The sequence below is a fragment of the Eurosta solidaginis genome, chromosome 1 (genome assembly GCF_040869045.1).
Source record: "Eurosta solidaginis isolate ZX-2024a chromosome 1, ASM4086904v1, whole genome shotgun sequence".
Classification (NCBI taxonomy): Eukaryota; Metazoa; Arthropoda; class Insecta; order Diptera; family Tephritidae; genus Eurosta; species Eurosta solidaginis.
The window spans coordinates 89,170,656-89,189,661 of record NC_090319.1 but is presented as its reverse complement, the minus strand read 5'-3'; the positions used below and the strand labels follow the sequence as shown (position 1 = coordinate 89,189,661).

The 19,006-nt window shown below is 37.4% G+C and overlaps 1 protein-coding gene across 2 annotated transcripts in view; it reads right to left on the bottom strand.

The window, feature by feature from the left end:
- The window catches only part of dmrt93B (doublesex-Mab related 93B), a 75,634-nt gene that overhangs the window by 1,574 nt on the left and 55,054 nt on the right, over positions 1 to 19,006 (bottom strand). Inside the window, exons 1-3 of one of the 2 annotated variants that reach the window (XM_067759050.1) lie at positions 15,994 to 16,272; positions 6,792 to 7,071; positions 726 to 1,021 (exon numbers count right to left, since the gene is read on the bottom strand). In XM_067759050.1, the coding sequence (XP_067615151.1) occupies positions 726 to 1,021; positions 6,792 to 7,071; positions 15,994 to 16,272 (855 nt within the window). Of the gene's footprint in view, positions 1 to 725; positions 1,022 to 6,791; positions 7,072 to 15,993; positions 16,273 to 19,006 lie in introns of those variants that run through there. The other variant, XM_067759051.1, reaches the window with a different exon arrangement.

Sequence of the window (19,006 nt, the reverse complement as noted above, 5' to 3'; positions counted from 1 at the left end):
CGTAACAATATGTTTCACTTCCGACTGTCAATGTCCAATCAACAGAGCAGATGGAAACACATTTAAAAATATTACGAGCACTTCCAAGTGTGACTGTAAAACTTTTCATCAAACCCGAAACCCATTTAAGTGCGCAAAGTTCCTACTGTTCAACTATATAATGGATAACACCTCTCCCACTTATGTCCGGTTTTTCGATAAAAGCTTCAACTGCAGTTGAAGTTGAGGTTTATTGAATTTTACTACTCATCACAGTTTAAGTGTTTTCATTTTATTCGATGCCCAAAGTAATATAAGCTCGCACTGGTCCTGTGTATCCCTTTTTTATTGGCATTAGGTGGCACTGATATGCTGGGAAAAACAGTATGTAAGGCTTTCGTAGCAAGGCATTTCTTTTTCTACTCCTACTTTTCCAAAGCGGGTAAACATTTTACCCACTTCTGACCGTTGAAAATACATCCCTACCGTTTCAGATAGCATATATCTTCTATCTTTTTTTTATTTACTTCACCTGGTGATTCCACCATGATCAGAGGAAAAACTTCAATTTTGCTTGAATTTTTCAAAATTATCAATTCGAAGCTTGTGTAGTTATCGAACCTCGAATAAATAAAGTTTGAGAATCAAGTATTTCTCAATTTTTCATTGTGAACTTTAAAAGTAAAGCTTAAAAGTCGATAATATACTGGCACACTTCGGCGGGCAGTGACCAAACTCAATCTTACCACTTCAGCTGACACCGGTTTGAATGCACTTCGAATGGGTGTTGTTGTAGTAGCAGCCGATACACCATGGGAGTTGAGTGTTGTGGTAGAGTTTACCGCTGTTGGCACCTCCATCAATGTGCCTCCTTCACTTGGTGTCACACTCTCAATAGCTCGTAACAAATCCAAATCACAACGTTTCAATATTAATTCCAAAACTGAGCGTTTACGATGCGGAAATAGCTGTGCCAACATATCTATGGCACTTTGGGAGATGATTGGCGGTGAAGGCGTGGTGGATGAGATCTTTGAAGTACCTGAGAATGTGAAGTGAAAAATAGAGGTGAAAATCAAATATTAATATTTTTTGCGGAAGAGTAAAGGAGCTTTCTTCTCGACACAGCTGCTCACGCTCTCTTTTACATTCTTTGAGAGCAAAGCTGCTGTCGGTACCACGACCGAAGCAAAATAGGAATATTAGAGATCTAGAAAGAACAACTGCAGTTATAAAAAATGCCGTCCGGTCTCTGAAACTTCATAGAAAATTTATTTTTAAGGAATGTATGGCTCAGTCAAGAGGTGTGGTGAGGCAAGTGATCAGTAGGTGTATTGGTGTATCGCGTCCAAACAGACTTAAAAGTCGTCAAGGGAATATTTGAAAGATGGGAGTTCAGTCAAACTATATCCATTTCTTTGAGTTCAAATGTTTGAAAAGTTTGCCAGGCTAGTTCTTTTTGATTAACGAGCGGCTCTCGAATAAGATTTTCCGAAAGTGTGGTGAGGTATTGAATTTCAAACCCAACCGTGAATCGTAATACAGTGATCGGTGGCTATCGCATATAGTCTGAATATATCCATCCTATTTATTTTTCAAATATCTGAAAATCTTACTTAGTAGTTGTATAAAGGCCAGAGATTTCATAACACTTCGCATTGCTGAGAGATACCGCCAGAGGAGCAAGAATCTTCACCGCTCGAACAGTACAGTGTCTGGTTATATCGCCAGGTTCGAACGCATTAAACGCAATTTTGAACCTACTTGTATGTTGTCTGTGTAGACCCGAGATTTGAAGAGCCGCCAAGCGATACGAGAAGACCCTAACCCCAGCGGGTTAGGGGGTTAAAATATACCCGTGGTAGGTATGCCTGTCGTAAGAGGCGACTAAAATACCGGATTCAAGGGGTTTGTGTAGCGCAGCCCTTTCAGCTTGCCAGCACAATACATAGCTTCTCGAAACCCAATTGTCAACCTCACCTATCCCTGGCGAATCCTGTTTCATTAACAGCCGAGGCTCTGGCGACCCCGAACTCCTCATGGATCTAGGGGATGGGAGGGCGGGATGGCCTAGAAGGTCGCATGTGGTCATAACAAATCGTTCCGAGATGGTCGGGCTTGGTACCGGAACGTACCGGATCTGCATCCGGCAAAGGACCTTCAACTCGATAACACTCCGAGGCCTTCGGGGAGTGTCCTTATCGCAACATCAATAACAAGAAAATGTATAGCAAATCCTTCGAATTGAAACACGCTCGCTAAATTCGAAGGAGTCACTTAAGTGTATGGACATGACCCAGAATATAACAAAGATTCTCACTACTACTATACACACTTAGTCTGGTACCATCCGTATACACAGAAATGTAGAAGCTCCTATCGATTTGACTATCTACTCAATCCTTTCATGTAGAAAAGGTAATCTTATAATTTGGATCTAAAGTAACCAAGTACTTCGGTGGAATCACTGATTTCTCCACTGTTACAGTTCTGGCCTCAGACTTCAAATTTTGCCCAACTTCAGGCAAACAGTACAAGGCCCTTTTGGGTTCATACTCCGTATTTAGCCGCCAGTTCATCTTGGGTGTTCATAGAACTTCTTTTGACCGTTGAATGAAAGTGAAGGGAATCTTGGAGATTCAAGGGATTGATAAGCCCGGATTGGGAAGTTTGGGGGGACGGTATTGCCTAGAAGGTTTATTGTGGTCATATCAATCGTTACCGAGATGATCGGGCTAGTACCTTAATGGTGATTTATTACCGGAAAGTACCGGATCTATATCCGGCAAAGGACCATCAACATCGATAACACTCCCCAAAACCTTCGGGGAGTGTCTATCGTTAATACAACAACAACAACAACAAAAGGAATCTTGGGAGTTTTCTGCTAATGGCGAAAGCTGCTATTGAGGGATTAAAGCTTAAGCCTGAGGGCTCTGTCTCCTAACTAAATAGAAATATCAGTGACATATGTACCTGGAGAAGGTAATGAGTGTGAAGTCCACATTACAGATCATAAAGTAAAAGACTTCATGAGCTTCGCAAACAAACTTTGACTGAGTGGTTTCTAATTTGACAGCTCATCTATCACCTAGCGCAGAAAAATCACTGTTAAGACTATAAGGAGAGTGGGGTTACATGAGTGAATGATTCATTCAGTATGTATGACCACCTTGCCGACAAGGCGGATCATCAGTGTTAGCAGATGTAGGACGAAATTATCGATGCAAGTTGTAGGACAACACGATCGAGCACGTTCTGTGTTCCTCTCCTGCGCTAGAAAGGCTAAGACTTCACCTTTCGTTAGACATATCCGATTTGTGTTAAAGTTAAAACTGCCAAATAAACCAGACCTTAGTTAGGACAGTGTGGCACGCTTTTCGCGTGAGAGATCGCGTCTTCTTTTACAATGTGAGATGGTATTTTATATAATGACTTTTTCACTGAAAGAGAGCAAATGTTACTTGGAGGCTCAAAAAAGAACAAAAAATGGAGAAAAAGAAACAACAACGCCAACACCGGTTTGTTTGTGAAGCAATAAATAAAAAAAAAACAGATCAAGTATAAGCTTATAGGGTTTAATACTGGGACTCCTTCAGACGTTCGTGCAGATAAGTTAACCAGGTTTGCGACCAAGATATGTACTCTCTCCTTCGTACTATCGTAGAGGCTGGGGGGCTCTATGGACAGTGAGTATACCTTGCAGGTACCTTCCGGGGCCGGCGAAAAACGTGTAGGCCCCGCCCCCGCCAATTTGTAGGTTATCGTGCCTTGTATTTATTTATGTATTTATATCGAGAATGACTTGATATGACCATGTCGAACCTTTTAGGTCAGTGGATTTTAGTGGCCTCTTGCGACGGAAATGCCTACCGCGGAAATATTTTAAGCCCCTTTACCCATTGGGGGACATTTATTATTATGGAACCAGGGCCGTAGAGAGAAAATCCGGGCCCGGGACATATTGTTTCAAATAATCTTTTCTAGTTATTTGGTAACATTTTAATACATTTCTGATAAATTTAATGATGATTATAAACTTTAATTATTCAATATAGAAAGTTCGGATGTCAAAGAGTGGCTTTTCTTGCTTTTTCGCTGCAAAATTTTTTTTAATAATATCAAAATTTAATTGTGTTGCCAAACCAGTTTCAATACAAAGCGTGGCAAGTCCTGAAACTCGCTCTTGAGGTGAACACGATTATGAAAGTTTTTGATTCTTGAAAGGACGCTGAAGGAACGTTCTTCACTATCTACAGTGACAGGTATAGTGCAAAAGATAATTGTATACAGATTTTGAACATAGATGGCATTTAGCAATTCCAATGGTGACAGACCTTTATCAAAATTTGCTTGGTAAATGTGTTTCAAGTGAATTATTTCGCATTCTAAGCTTTGAGAAATGTCCGACTTGTATTTTTCGACAAATTTTGCTGCGCTCGCCCGAACCGTAGTTTCATCCATGTCTTCAAATTGCCACAAAAAGGAGAACGTCTAGTTCAGTAATGCCAGTGATTAACGAATCAACGATCACAAGGAATGTATTGTTTTTAAAATCAGACTCTGAATCATTCGTAATCATCCCACTAAATTATCTTCAGAACGTCTTTTGCGTTTTTCTGTTTCGAATGCCCGGAAACTTTGGCAAGATGTTCAATTGAATAGCAACTGTTTTGCATTCGTTTAAAATTGTTTCCCATTGGTTCCTGATCAACTTCAAATCAGCTAATAAGGTATCTAGATTTCGGACGTCAACATCTATGGTGGCGTCTCTAGCTTGGAGGACCACGTTTCTTTCATTAATGGTAGTCAGTATTTTTAACCAAATTTAGGACAGCAAGATACATTCGAACTTGTTGATGTACTTGAGAATGCCGGTAACATCGCCGTATGCTTGCGCAGTCAAATTTGACTTTTGGCTGAAAGACTATGAAGAGAGCTCGGTACATTTTTTTTGAGGATGTCCCATCGTTGTGGAGTGCTGCCGAAAATAGTAAAACATTTTTGTACAACTCCGAAGAAAGTAAAATGCAGCCGTACAACATCAGCATGCACCATCAACACCACATAAATTGAGACTGTGGGTTGCACAAGGCGAGTAACCAGCATTCGAGTTTTTGTCGAGAATGTGACGTAGTGGTCCGTTGAAAGCACCTTTCATATTGGCGCCGTTATCGTACCCTTGTGCACGACAATCTTCAATCAAGTGTGGTAAATTAGATCAGCGATTTTCTGACCAGTTTTTTGGTTTCAATTCACGAAAGCCAAAACCGCTGTTGAATTGTAAAATTTGAAATGGAGTTAGCGCAAAATGAACGTAGTAGTTGTTGTTGTAGCGATTAGGTTACTCCCCGAAGGCCGCGGGGAGTGTTATCGATGTGATGGTCCTTTGTCGGACACAGATCCGATACGCTCCGGTAACAGCACCATTAAGGTGCTGGCCCGACTATCTCGGGAACGATTTATATGGCCACATTAAACCATGAGGAGCTTGGGGTCCAAGAGCCTCGTCTGTTAGTGAAACGGGATTCGCCGCTCGAAGGTGAGGTTGACAATTGGGTTGGAGAAGCTATATATTGCGGTACACAACCCCTTGAATCCCCCTATGTATCGGATCATATTGGCTTATGAGATCTTAGATGCCCAAAAAATGTCCATCGTTTCGTTCACCAAAATATATACTTTCGCCTTTGAAAGCTAGGCCTCTTTCACCCAAAAATAAAATAATGTCCAAAATTCTATATAAAATTTCTTTCCACTTTTGAGTTTCAGTGATTAGTGTATCAATTGTAGCCACCTTTTGAATTAGATTTTGTAAAGTTCGCCATTGAATATAACATTTAATGTGATCTTGAATATTTTCGTGTGATGGCAGTTTATCATATAGCTTCTTCCATACCTGGAATTTCGAATATTCGCCAGGACAACAAATTTTAGGTCGACTTAAAGTATTGGTGCTTAACAGGCGACATGGTAGGCAATAAAAAGCATTGCTACTGGCACTCCACACTAACCAGCCACGCTCCACTTTCTCTCCATTTGGCAAGATTCTGTTTAACAACGAGGTAGGAAATGCCTCGTCAAGACAATCACAGGACAATTTTGGTGACCTCGACGAATAATAAAAAAAAATGTCTTAGTACCTCTAAATCGCGGGCCCCCTGAGAAAGACATTTTTGTTTGAGGTTTTTATAGTCTCCTCAGAATAAAAAAAAAAATAAATGTAAGGCGCGATAACCTCCGAAGAGATCTAAGGCCGAGCTTCTCTTCCAATTTGCGTCGTGCTCCTCTTGATTTTTCCCTACAAATTGGCCGGACGGGACCTACATGTTTTATGCCGACTCCGAGCGGCATCTGCAAGGCAGATGAGTTTTCACTGAGAGCTTTTCATGGCAGAAATACAATCGGAGCGCTTGCCAGACACTGCCGAGGGGCGACCCCGCTTAGAAAAATTTCTTCTAATTGAAAAATCTTATTTCTAAAATTTTTGATGTTGCTTTGCCCGGGAGTTGAACCCAGGGCATACGGTGTGATAGGCGGAGCACGCTACCATCACACCACGGTGTCCGCCATAGTCTCCTCAGGCCCTGGCAAAAAATCATTACCAATATTCGTTGCTTTTGAAATTCGGCTTAAAATTTGCACATGGAACAACAAAAGACTCTCCTGAATTAACAAAAAATGTCTTAGTACCTCTAAATCGCGGGCCCCTGAGAAAACCCCGGGCCCGGGGGGAATCCCCCCATTTCTCCCCCCCTCTCATCGTGCCTGTGAAGAACTATTAGTATTTCAACTCCAAATCGCATACTCACTTGTTGCCTCATTACTCGAACTACCACCACCGCCTCCACCACAATTGGATGCACTGAGATCTTCCGCGACATGTTGTATTTGTTTTGGTGGTTTTGTACAATGCTCCTGCCTTTGTTTGCCATTGACATCCCCCACTGTCGCAATGCCATCATCAATAGAACTCGCAGATAGACCAAAAATTTGTCCTTCCGGCAGCGTATCAATCTGTTTGCCTGTTTTGGTGGCCATCAAACGGAGTGCAATGGCATTCTCCACTGCCTGTTGACGCTTCAGGGCGACCTGAAATTTTAGTATAATAAAAATTACAAAACTTTTACGAATATAAACAAATGGCTTAGTGAATAAAAATGGTATGTAAACAAAATCGAAAATGAAAGTACATAGTCGAGTATCTTTAGCGCCAGATCATCTTTTATTCGGTGTAAATTGAAATTAATATGCGACACATCCAACACATTTCGTTTCTTTATTCTCCACCTCCTCCGCCCCTGAGGCTAAACTAAATTTCACTCGCTTTTATTTACCTTTCGTCGTATGTATTCTATTAAGTTTTGTGCATTTTGATTTACTCAAGCGTTTCACATTTCATTTGTTTTCATATTCTGGTAAAGTATGCATGTGTGGTCATCGCTCTCTCCGCTTATTAGGGCGTTTCCAAACTTTGCCGTTTTTTTTTTGTGAAAGATGTTTTAAGTAGAGGCAGAAATTATTTTGTTTTTTAATAGGTTTTAGTATAAGTCGGTAGTAGGTATAGGGGAAGAAAAGGGAACGAAAGAAAGAGAGTCATCTCCCTTCGAAGCTTTGTCAATCTGTGACACAGATATCAGTTCTATAATCGCAATTATTGTGTAGGTGAAACATTATCACCTTCGCTGGGCGCTTCAACGCTGCCTCCGTTTAAGATGACGTAGACGACTTCCCTTTAGAATCTGAGCACTCTCTGAATATTGAAACCTTCTGTCTTTTGGCGAATTTTGGTAACATTTTAAATTTTCCCCATACCATATTTTTCGATCAGGTGACAGCCATGTAGCTTTATGGATCTTTTGATGTTTGATGAGCTGGTCATATCCAGCTATCACATTTCGGCTAAATACATAGGAAAATGGGTAGATGATAGAGATCTCGAATTTGAATGTGTATTCTAAATTTATATTTTTCATTTTTATATAGTAAGTGAGCGTGGTTGTGTGATTCTTGCCTACGGCAATTCCATTTTGAGATGGAAAGATTTTTATAAGTAATATCAACATATCTTCAACCGTTTTCGTACAAGGCAAAGATTTTCAAAATATTCGAGCGGCTTTGTTAATCCTTACCACGCTCTTGTTTTCAAAATTTATAAATACAGTTTTTAAGTCAACCTTACGAAGTTGTTCATATAAAAGCTTAGGATTGTTGCTTTATAAATGACGGAAATATACCGTTAAATATTGAATTATCACAGAATTATATATCATTTTGAAATAATTTTTACATATATATATTTACAGGAGTATTAGTCGCCGTCAGAACAAGTAGTGTGTTGAATTTTATTACAATACATTTCTTTAAATGAAAGTTATTGCAGGAAAACGTGTGAAGATGACCACTCAGACAAATAGGCCGACGGATATACCGATGAGAGGATCAGCAATGCTAACATAAACTTTTTTTCAGTTGAGACTACCGATTTTTTAAGTTGACCTAAATAGGACATCGAAAAAAACGCTAAACGCTACCACCGATCAAGTCTATAGTGGCAACCGATAAAATCGAATTTTTTCGTAAAGTAGCCGGCGAAGGTTTTGAAAAGTTTTTTTCAGGTAAGAGCCTGACTACCTTAATCAACACCTTTTTTATAAACTCATCCTAGCGAAAATGTAACTGTCGGTTTTGAATACATTTTGAATTATTTATATAGCAGGTACCTCTATACTTCGATCTCAGTGCACCCATGGTCACCTCACTTACTTGGTGTAGGATCCATTTTCATTTTTCAGCAATTCGAAAGATTTTCGGACAACCCTATCACTGAGTACACAAGCTAAATCAAATTAATCGCCTCTAGAATGGGACGACTCTTTCCAGCACAATAAAAATGTGTTAAACATCAATTCCGTTGTTGCTTTGTCTCTATTTCGTAGAATAAATCTTGACGTTCTGGCCTATTGGGAATTACAAAATCAACATTGAATATGTCAACAATTTTGTTGTAACCTGAGTAGCTTTCGGCCGATTAATTACTAAATATGCGAATCTCGTGCTAAGTTGATGTGAACACTTGTGTAAATATGGAAATGGATATGGACAGTAAGTATTTGTAAGACAATTTACCTACTGCCTAAAAACTTGATGTGCTTATTCTTTGCGGTTTATTTACTTTTCCTTAAATTATTAACTGCGATTTCTTTTAATCGGGTAATAAAGTTATTTAGGAATCAATATTCGTTGAATGTAATCCGCCTTCTTTCCTACTTGATTTGTGGATAGATATTTCAATTGCATGGCCGGGAGAGAGTTCTTCGACTGTCACCCACAGCGTGTAGCTAAATAGATTTATGTATGTATGTATGTAGTAAAACTTTCCGAAGAAGATATAACACGCTTATATTATCTTCACGTGTATGCATGCTTGTTTGTAACTCTCCAGGCTAGGCACACAAAGGAGAGTTAGACCCAGCGGCAATTCATGAAGACTCGCCGCAGTGGTTAAACAACTCCCTACAAAACGAGTTATGCTTAATAGTGGAGACACGAACCACTGTGCTATCAACATCACATATCTAAGGGGATTGTAGATAATAAGGCCCGGGTTTTCAGCACAAATTCAACTCAGTTTGTCAGTTAAACTACGCTTAAACTTATTCTGCAGTTTTTCAGACTTTTAACTGAAGTTTAAGCTAAGCTTAAGCGGCCGATCTGCCAGGGTTAAACTCTAGTTAACCTATCAGTTATTTGCGTTCGTACGAAATGGCGTCTAATATACCCAACAAGCATTTGGGCTTGAGTAACATTAGAGCTCAAGTTGATAACTAGGCATACTTCTAAAATCTCAAGAGTTGTTTCGAAACAGTGGCTCAACTCGATAATCATACCGAACTTTTTATAAAGCAAAATATATTATTAAGTTGAAAAAATGTAATTAACAACTTGTGGTTCTCTAACTGGACTCAAATGTAAGATTGAATGATGTTGATGTAGGATCTTCGGTGTGGTAGGCGGAGCACGCTACCATGACACCACGGCGCACAGTGGTCTGGATTTGGCTTTCAGTGGACTTAGGGAAATGAAAAAAATATTAGTTAATAGCACAAAAACTTTGATAGGGATCGATTTTAAAGCTCACTACATTACGTTTTCTATATATGAGTATTTTTTCATAAAGTCTTAAACAAAAAAGTTATAGCAAATAAAAAAATTTTATGTATGAGAAAAATCACATTTTTACCGTTAACTCATTTTCCTCACATTTCCTCAAAACTGGATTAATTTATATATTAGTTAGTGTTATATACTATGCAATGTACTCGGTTTCATAGTTCGAAAAGGGTTGGGTTTTTATTTTTTTTATTTTAGAATGCGAATCACTTTTTAATTCTGGGTAATATTTAAAAACAAAAATATTTGATAATTCATATTATAAATTTAGTTTTTTTATATTGAATTTACATTTAACAATCCAAAAAAGTTCAAATCAAAAATTTAGCTATTCCAGCTTGTTCGTTAATTTTTTGTTTATATGATATATGTTTATCCAAGCTGGAATAGGCTTGTTCGTTATTACCAAAAGAGTAATTAAAAGCAAAAATTATTCGATCGGTCAATAGTCCATAAAATCTCCAAATATACATATACATAGGTATATGCTATATCGGTGGAGGTTCCTTTAAATTTTTTTGTAGTCAAAAGCTTAGTAGATGTGCTGGGTAAACTGGATTCAACGGTAGCTTTTTTTATATAATCTGGCCAAGCTACTTGCTTCTGTAACCATTCAGTGTTTGTATCTTTAAACACTTGATATTTGGATCCTGATTTTTTCCACCTTCTATGCAAATTGAAGCAGTATTTTGAGCAGAAAGCTTTTAAAATGTTCAAATTTTTACCATTAAGATGTATACAAATTTTGGATTTAATAAAATTGTATAAAAATATATAGTCTTTAATATTGCCACATTCTTTAAATTTTTCAAATAAATCAGAATTTGTCACTAAATCACAATCCAGTAGATAGTAAGTTAATAAGGTAGCCTTAAGCTAATGGTTCATTTGATTCTCTGAATTTGAACAACAATCTATTACTTGATTTGTTAAAAATATCGTTGATATACACTGAAAGAAATGGTGCTGGTAAAATCAACAAATTGGTTCTGTTGTTCTTGACTTAACGGAGATTCGGTGAAATTTATCGAATTATGGTTAATTCGACCGAGTTCTTTGTCAAGGGAACAAAATAGTTTAGTCATTTCAACAGAAGAGAAATTGTCGCTCTTAAGTTAACAAAATTTTGTAAAATTGACAGATTCCTAATCAATCTAACTGATTTTTCTGTTAACACAACTGATCTTACAGGTCATTTCAACGGCGATCAACTGTCAATACATGATCAAATTTCAAAGAGAATTTTACGCTCACTGCGCTCTATACTTTGTACTTATGACGATGGTGTCACTTGTTAAAAAAAAAACACCAAAATAAGAAAACCATCAAATCGAAAAACACACAAAATGGGAAAACAATAAAAAACTAGTTTTTCAGTTATCAATACAAAACGAAAAAACCCTTTTTTGAAATTACTGTGCAAAAAATTATCTGGTACAATTTTGCAACTTCTCGTCCAAGCGAAATACAAAATTGCGCCCTCTTGTTGCAAAAGTTTTGCTTGACTGAACAGGATTTTTCCAAAGTTAGTAACATTTTGTTCAAGTTTTTATGAATTTTCACTCACTCACGAACGAATCTAATAAGATAATAAAAAAACATCCTTTTTTAATGTTGATGTTTCCGACAGCATAAAAGTTTGAGTTGTTTTGGAATCGATTCAAAATAAAGTGTTACGGGAATTAAACTTTCCGAATTACATGTAAAGTTACTCCAGTGGTGAATTACCTTCCTGCGATTTGATTCTTTACTTTTCTATAACTTACAAGTTCTTTTAAAATGTTACGTCAAACATGTATACTATGAGTTTTGTTCGAAACAATCAAGTGTGGCAACTACATGCGAGAGAAGAAATTGAGAATGAGCTGAGCTGCAACTGAAAGGATTGAGAATCAGTTTTGGGACTACTATTTTCATTTCTATATTCATACTAGAAGACCCGGCAGACGTTGTTCTGCCCTAAATTTGGCCTATCTGCATAAATTTTAATGAGCTTTTTCCGTTTAACTCTGCCCTCTCGCCCTCTTCACTTTTTCCCAATCATTTTATTCACTCCCCCCTACGTCTTTTTCGCTTCATTTATCACTATTTTCGTCTCATTCTATCTCTTTCTCAGTCTCCTTCTCTCTTTTCTCTTCTCTCAAGTTCTTCTCATTCTTCTTCATCCCTTATTGCCTGTCCCAGAGGGTGGTATGTATTTTGTTCCAGTCCCAGTCCCAGACCCACTCCGAGTCTCAGTCCCAGTCCGTCTGTGGTCTACTTCCCGGAAAAAAGGATCGTAAATACTAATATTACTAATATAGGCAAATTTATATACCAAATTTCAGGCAAATCGAATAGGACGTATGTAAATAGGCATGTTTGAACAAAATCGACCGACACATCTCTTCAAACACCGGTGACCAACTAACACACATAATAGCCTTTCTTTTAATAGATATATATAGATTTTTATTTTTCACACTTCACTATAATATTATAACGAAATGCAGATATTCGTTACTTTTGAAATTCGGCTTAAACATTGCACATGGAACAACTAAAGACTCTCCTGAATTAAAAAAAATGTCTTAGTACCTCAAATCGCGCGCCCCCTCAGAAACCCCGGGCCCCTCTCGCCGGCCCTGGTGATGTGCTATATATATATTTATATATATATGTATGTAAAGTTAAATAAGCACGTGCACAAACATATCCAAAAGAGGTGCACCACTACGTATACGTAACATTTTATTATTACGTATAAACAAATAAAAAAAAATTTGCAATAAAATAATATTGCGATTATAAACTGAGATATAACCTATCCTATCTCTCAAGTTGGATCAAACTACACACGGGGTGCAAAAAAAAATCAAAATCGGTTCAGTAGTTTAGGAGTCCATCGTGCCCAAAAATATTTTGATATGTGTTTTTTATATATTAAGATGTATGTATATGTAGCAAGCAAGCGTATTTATGTATTCACATCTTTACGTATTTATATGGCGGCTGCCGTGGTGTGATGGTAGCGTGCTCCGCCTACCACACCGAAGACCCTGGGTTCACACCCCAGGAAAAGCAACATCAAAATTTTAGAAGCAAGCTTTTTCAATTAGAAGAAAAATTTTCTAAGCGGAGTCGCCCCTCGGCAGTGTTCGGCAAGCAATCTGAGTGTATTTCTGCCATGAAATGCTCTCATTGAAAACTCATATGCTTTGCAGATGCCGTTCGGAGTCGGCATAAAACAAGTAGGTCGCGTCCCGCCAATTTGTAAGAACAATTAAAAAGGAGCACGACGCAAATTGGAAGAGAAGTTCGGAGGTTATCGCGCCTTATATTTATTTATTTATATGGAAACATAGGTACTTTCATAAAAAGCTGTCGCAAAACTTTTTTTGTTCATTTGACTACTAAAACGGTCAGTTACGAATCAACGATTTGTGCGCAGTTGATTCAACATCTTGTTGCATTGGATAAAAATTTACAGAAATTTCGGTTGAATTGACCCGTATTTTGGTTGATTTTACCAGTCTTTTTCTTTCAGTGTAGCAAAAAAATATATGTCGCAGGATTAGGATCCTTTATTGCAATTTAAATTAGTTTGACGCGCACTGCTTACTTTTGCTTCCACTTCAAAAACTTAATGCCCAAAAACTTCAATAATTTTCTCAACTTTTGTTTCATGGCCTTCTATCAACTTTTTGTAACCTTTTTATAGCAAGTAAATCTAAGCGTTACTTTCATTTCATGGCCAACTATTAACTATTAATACATATTTTTATTGAGAAATAGTAAAAATTATTTTGATGAAGCAAAAATTGCTGGAAATTGGAAAAAATACCTAGATGTACACATATGCTCGTTAGGGTATGTCAATATGAAACCCGGTTACTAAAAGTGCCATAACTTTTTTAAATTAGGTTTTACGAAAAAATGTTATATAACAATGAATTATGGAAAAAGATCACAGAATACGAAAATGTACATTTAAAGTCCTAGGTATCAACTTAATGAAATAAATAATTTATTCTTGATTAATTACGCTTCATTACTGCTATCAACCAGGTGCTGCTATAGTAAACAAGCATAGAAACAATATAAGCCAAGCTTATCTTCCAATTTGTGTCGTGCTCCTTTTAATTTTTCCAACAAATTAGCGGGTCGGGACCTACATATTTTAGGCCGACTCCAAACGGCATCTGCAAGGCAGATGAGTTTTCACTGAGAATCTTTTCATGGCAGAAATACACTCGTGGTGTTTACCAAATCACTGCCGAGAGATGACCCCGCTAAGCAAAACATTCTTCTAATTTGAAAAAAACTTGTTTCTAAAATGTTGATGTTGCTTTTCCCGGGCCGTGAACCCAGCATCTTCGGTGTGGTAGGCGGAGCACGCTACCACCACACCACGGCGGCCACCATTTAGGCCGATGTTATTGGAAACAACAAGCAGAACTTGAAGCAAAAAAAATACGTATAACATAGTAAACCCAACCAACAAATAGTTAGGACCAGACCAGTACGCTTGTATAACCTGCTCCCTTCCCTACAGCAGAGCTACCACTTGCAGCAGGACGCTTGAAAAACAATACTGCCCAGAGCTAAGAGGTATCACAGTACTAAATCAATTGTAAGAGTGTGGTCAGTCGGTCGCGAGCGGATAGCTCCGTATGACCACCGCTGAAATATTTCCTGTGAAAAATGGAAGAATAATAATTTAGGGCAGCGTACTTGCTGTGGGCTAGCCGGGATGATTCGCGAAGTCTCAAGGTCTTTATGGTCATGTTTGGACATGACAGGAACTAGCTTCCTTTCGAAGCTAAACAAATCTGCAGTGGGAGTACTTACGTGTTTCATCAAGGGTATTGCGCGATCGCACCGATGCTCCGTCGGTGGCGAATACCGACAAGCTCAATCTTCATCAGTAAAAGCAACTGGTTCGCACAAGCCAATTAAGTAAGTAAGTAAGTATTAGTACTGAGCTCAGGGCTAATAAATCTCAAGTTTGTCACATGCTGCTGCACGTTTGGGTTGTTTTGCAATATGTCGATAGCTGGTTTTGAAAACATCGACGATTTGATTACACTGGGGTTTACAGCCCAAATGCACCAGAGACGCCATTATGAAATTCCTATGTAAAATCACCCCCTGATTTCGAAAATCAAGGTTATTTTTAATTATATGGTAACGTTTTTGAGATATTTGCGAATAACGGGTTTTTCCAAAAAAAAAAATAAAAATAATTGGGTTCACTTAATCATATATATCTCATATGTAACAATAGGGTACTTAAGTATTAAATGGATATATTTATTTGAATGCTTAAAACTTTTGTATTAGTTCATCGATTTTGTTGAATGAAAGCTTATTTTTTTTGTATTAAAACAGAGCTTAGAGGGAAAAAAACAAATCTGCAAAAAAAAAATAAAAAGTTTTCGAGATCCTTCCTCGCAAAGTACAATTTTTTTTATATTTTTACCAAAAAAATGGAAAAAATCCGTAATGATTGTTCGTTATCTTTGAATCTGCAGGGCCTAGCAAAAAGTTTTGTATGCACAGAAAAAAGAAAATTGTATTACCTTTTAAAGCTTCAAACCGTTTTGGAAGTGCTCAATTCGTTCTTCCGATATATATGATTAAGTGGACCCAATTTTTTTTTTGTTTTTGAAAAAACCGTTATTCGTAAATATCTCAAAAACGTTACCATAGAATTAAAAATAACGTTGATTTTCGCAATCAGGGGGTGATTTTACATAGGAATTTCATAATGGCGCCTCTGGTGCAGAAAAAAAATTGGAATTTGTGATCCAGTGTTATTGTAGTTTATTGTAGTGTCAAATATTGTCGAACATTGCCCACCTGTGCCGCCATAATACGCTGCCGCTCAAAGATCAGTACACATTTTGGACATTTACAACTTTTGTAAGTACAAAGTTTTTTGTGTCCTCTCAGCTCCGAAATTATGCCATGATTACGACAACGCGCACATTTCGGTACACGATTAGCACTTTTTGTTTGCACCGGTGAAATATTTAATTTAAAAGATTTATTTATAATTCCACTAATGTTGCGTCCTTTCTTTGTAGCGACCAGGGCAGCAGAAGTTGAAACATTTTTATTTAGATTAGATTCAGCCATTTTGGGTTATTTGTTTTAATCGATATGAACTAAGCTTCCGTTTGAGTGTGCCAAACGCTGAACTTTCAATGACTTTCAAAATGAAACTAATCCCTTTCGTTAATTCACTAAATATCCTTCATTTATATTAAAATGTGATTTCATCATCAATTACGTATTTAGTAACATTTGCTTTCTGAAAGTAGTTGCCAATAAATAGATTGGCCACACTGCGCAATGTCGGTTTCATTTGTACAAATTTAGTGGAAGCTTTTGTGTCTTTTGGATTTTCTTGAAAGAAACATTCGCATATTTTATTACAAATGCGTATGTTAAGTTAAATTGTTACAGCCAAAAGTTGCACAACGGCAAATAGTACAAAAGTGTCCTTTTTACATTGGCTGCGTAATTTCAATTCGCCCTCTACTGTATGTTTGGTACTTCCATTTGTAAAATTATAGCCACACCTCCGTGCTGTGATTGGTTGTTTTCACGATAGCCTTAAGCTAACGTCACATCTAGTGGCGCTACGCAACGCGAAAAAATATATTTTGCATGTATACTTATGAACAGGGCTGTTCAAAACTTTTTATATATATTGAAAAGCAAATCACAATACATATACAAAGTTATATGTACACAGAAACTTTTTTAAATTAATTATAATTATAATTATATAATTATAAATATAATATAATTAATCATTAATTAAATATAATTATAATTATATTTACTTAATGAATCAATTTTGAATTAAACCTTTTCTCAGTGCTCAGTGCCATGGTGGAATAACCAGGTGAAGTAAGCCGTAATTTGTCTCGCTCTAATTTCTTCTTTGTTCTGTCATTCGGCTATCTGAAAAATTTTCACCAATGTTGTCCCCGAAAAAGTATTGTTTTTTTGCCAGTTTTCAGGAGTGAAATATGGTAGTTTTAGTACTTTTTTCAAACCGACTCAAGAGTTCTGTTAAATTCCTCTGCCCGACACAAGAATTCTGTAAAATTCCTCTGCCTAACACAAGAATTCTGTTAAATTCCTCTGCCCAACACAAGAATTCCGTTAAATTCCTCTGCCTAACACAAGAATTCTGTTAAATTCCTCTGCCCAACACAAGAATTCCGTTAAATTCCTCTGCCTAACACAAGAATTCTGTTTAGAAGTAAATTAGGTGATTAGGTGAGTTAGGTGAATATCGATGGACCTTTACTGGATTTTATTACAAATATTCACCATTTGAGTATCTTTTGTGTTGGCTTTCATAAGTAAGGCCGTGCTGAACTATTACGTTCATATTCTTCATGATGTTCCCATTATATATACATTGAAAGAGGTCTTTGTTAAAATAAAATATTTGTTGTTTTTGTTTTTATCGGCCTATTGATAAATGATTCAAGGTTCGATTCGAGCTCAAGGCCAGAACAATAATTTTTTTTTTTTTTTTTTGTAATGATAATTGTTATTTTTTAATTTTTCTATACTATTTGAAAAATTGTATTTTGTTTTGGAATAGTAAGTAGAAAATTTTGTGTTTGGCAATCACTCCGAGTGTATTTCTGCTTGAAAAGCTCTCAGCGAAAAGTCATCTGCGTTGCAGATGCCGTTTGAAATCGGCATAAAACAAGTAGGTCCCGTCCCGCCGATTTGTAAGAAAAATTAAAAATAGCACAACGAAAATTGGAAGAGAAGCTCAGCCTAAAATCTCTTCGGAGATTATCGCGCCTTACTTACTTACATAATTGGCGTTTAACCGTCTAAACGGTTATGGCCGTCCAACAAGGCGCGCCAGTCGCTCCTTCGCTCCGCCAACCGACGCCAATTGGTCACAACAAGGGAGTTTAAATCGTTTTCCACCTGGTTCTTCCAACGGAGTGGAGGCCGCCCTCTACCTCTGCTACCATAGGCGGGTTCCGATGGAAACACTTTCTTGGCCGGATCATCATCTTTCATTCGCATAACATGGCCTAGCCAGCGCAGCCGCTGCGTTTTAATTCCCTGGACTATGTCTGCGTATAGCTCGTGCAGCTCATCATTAAATCTTCTTCGGTACTCGCCATCACCAACGCGTAGAGGTCCATAAATCTTTCGAAGAACTTTTCTCTCGAACACTCCCAGAACCGCTTCATCTGCTGTTGTCATGGTCCATGCTTCTGCCCCATATAGCAGGACGGGTACGATAAGTGACTTGTAGAGTATGATTTTCGTTCGCCGAGAGAGGACTTTACTTTTCAATTGCCTACCTCGTCCAAAGTAGCATTTATTGGCAAGATTGATTCTTCGCTGGATTTCAGTGCTGATGTTGTATCGCGCCTTACATTTATTTATTTATTCATTAAAACAGAACACTAAAATAAATGTTATACAATAAATTTAAATGCTCACTGCATAGTTTTTTCAGAAAATTAATAAAGGACAATGTATTCAAATAAAATGATCCAAGTCGAACATGTTTCCACGGGGGAACTGGGGGAGGGCCCCCCCCCCCCCCCCCCCCCCAAAGCTCAGTAAATCTGTGACACATATATCAATTCTACACTCAAAAATTTGTTATCCCGAAATAGGAATGATGTTTTCTCGCAATAGGAATTTTTTCTCATAACAATAACATTTTTCTAAAAACAAAAAAAAAACTGTCTAATATACATGGAAATTTTCTTCATTATTATAAAATTCATATAATAAATAGAGGAAAAATTTCTTTGCCTATTGCAAAAAATTTGTCCAATGTTTATCTTCTGAGAAAGTTTTTTAGTGTTTA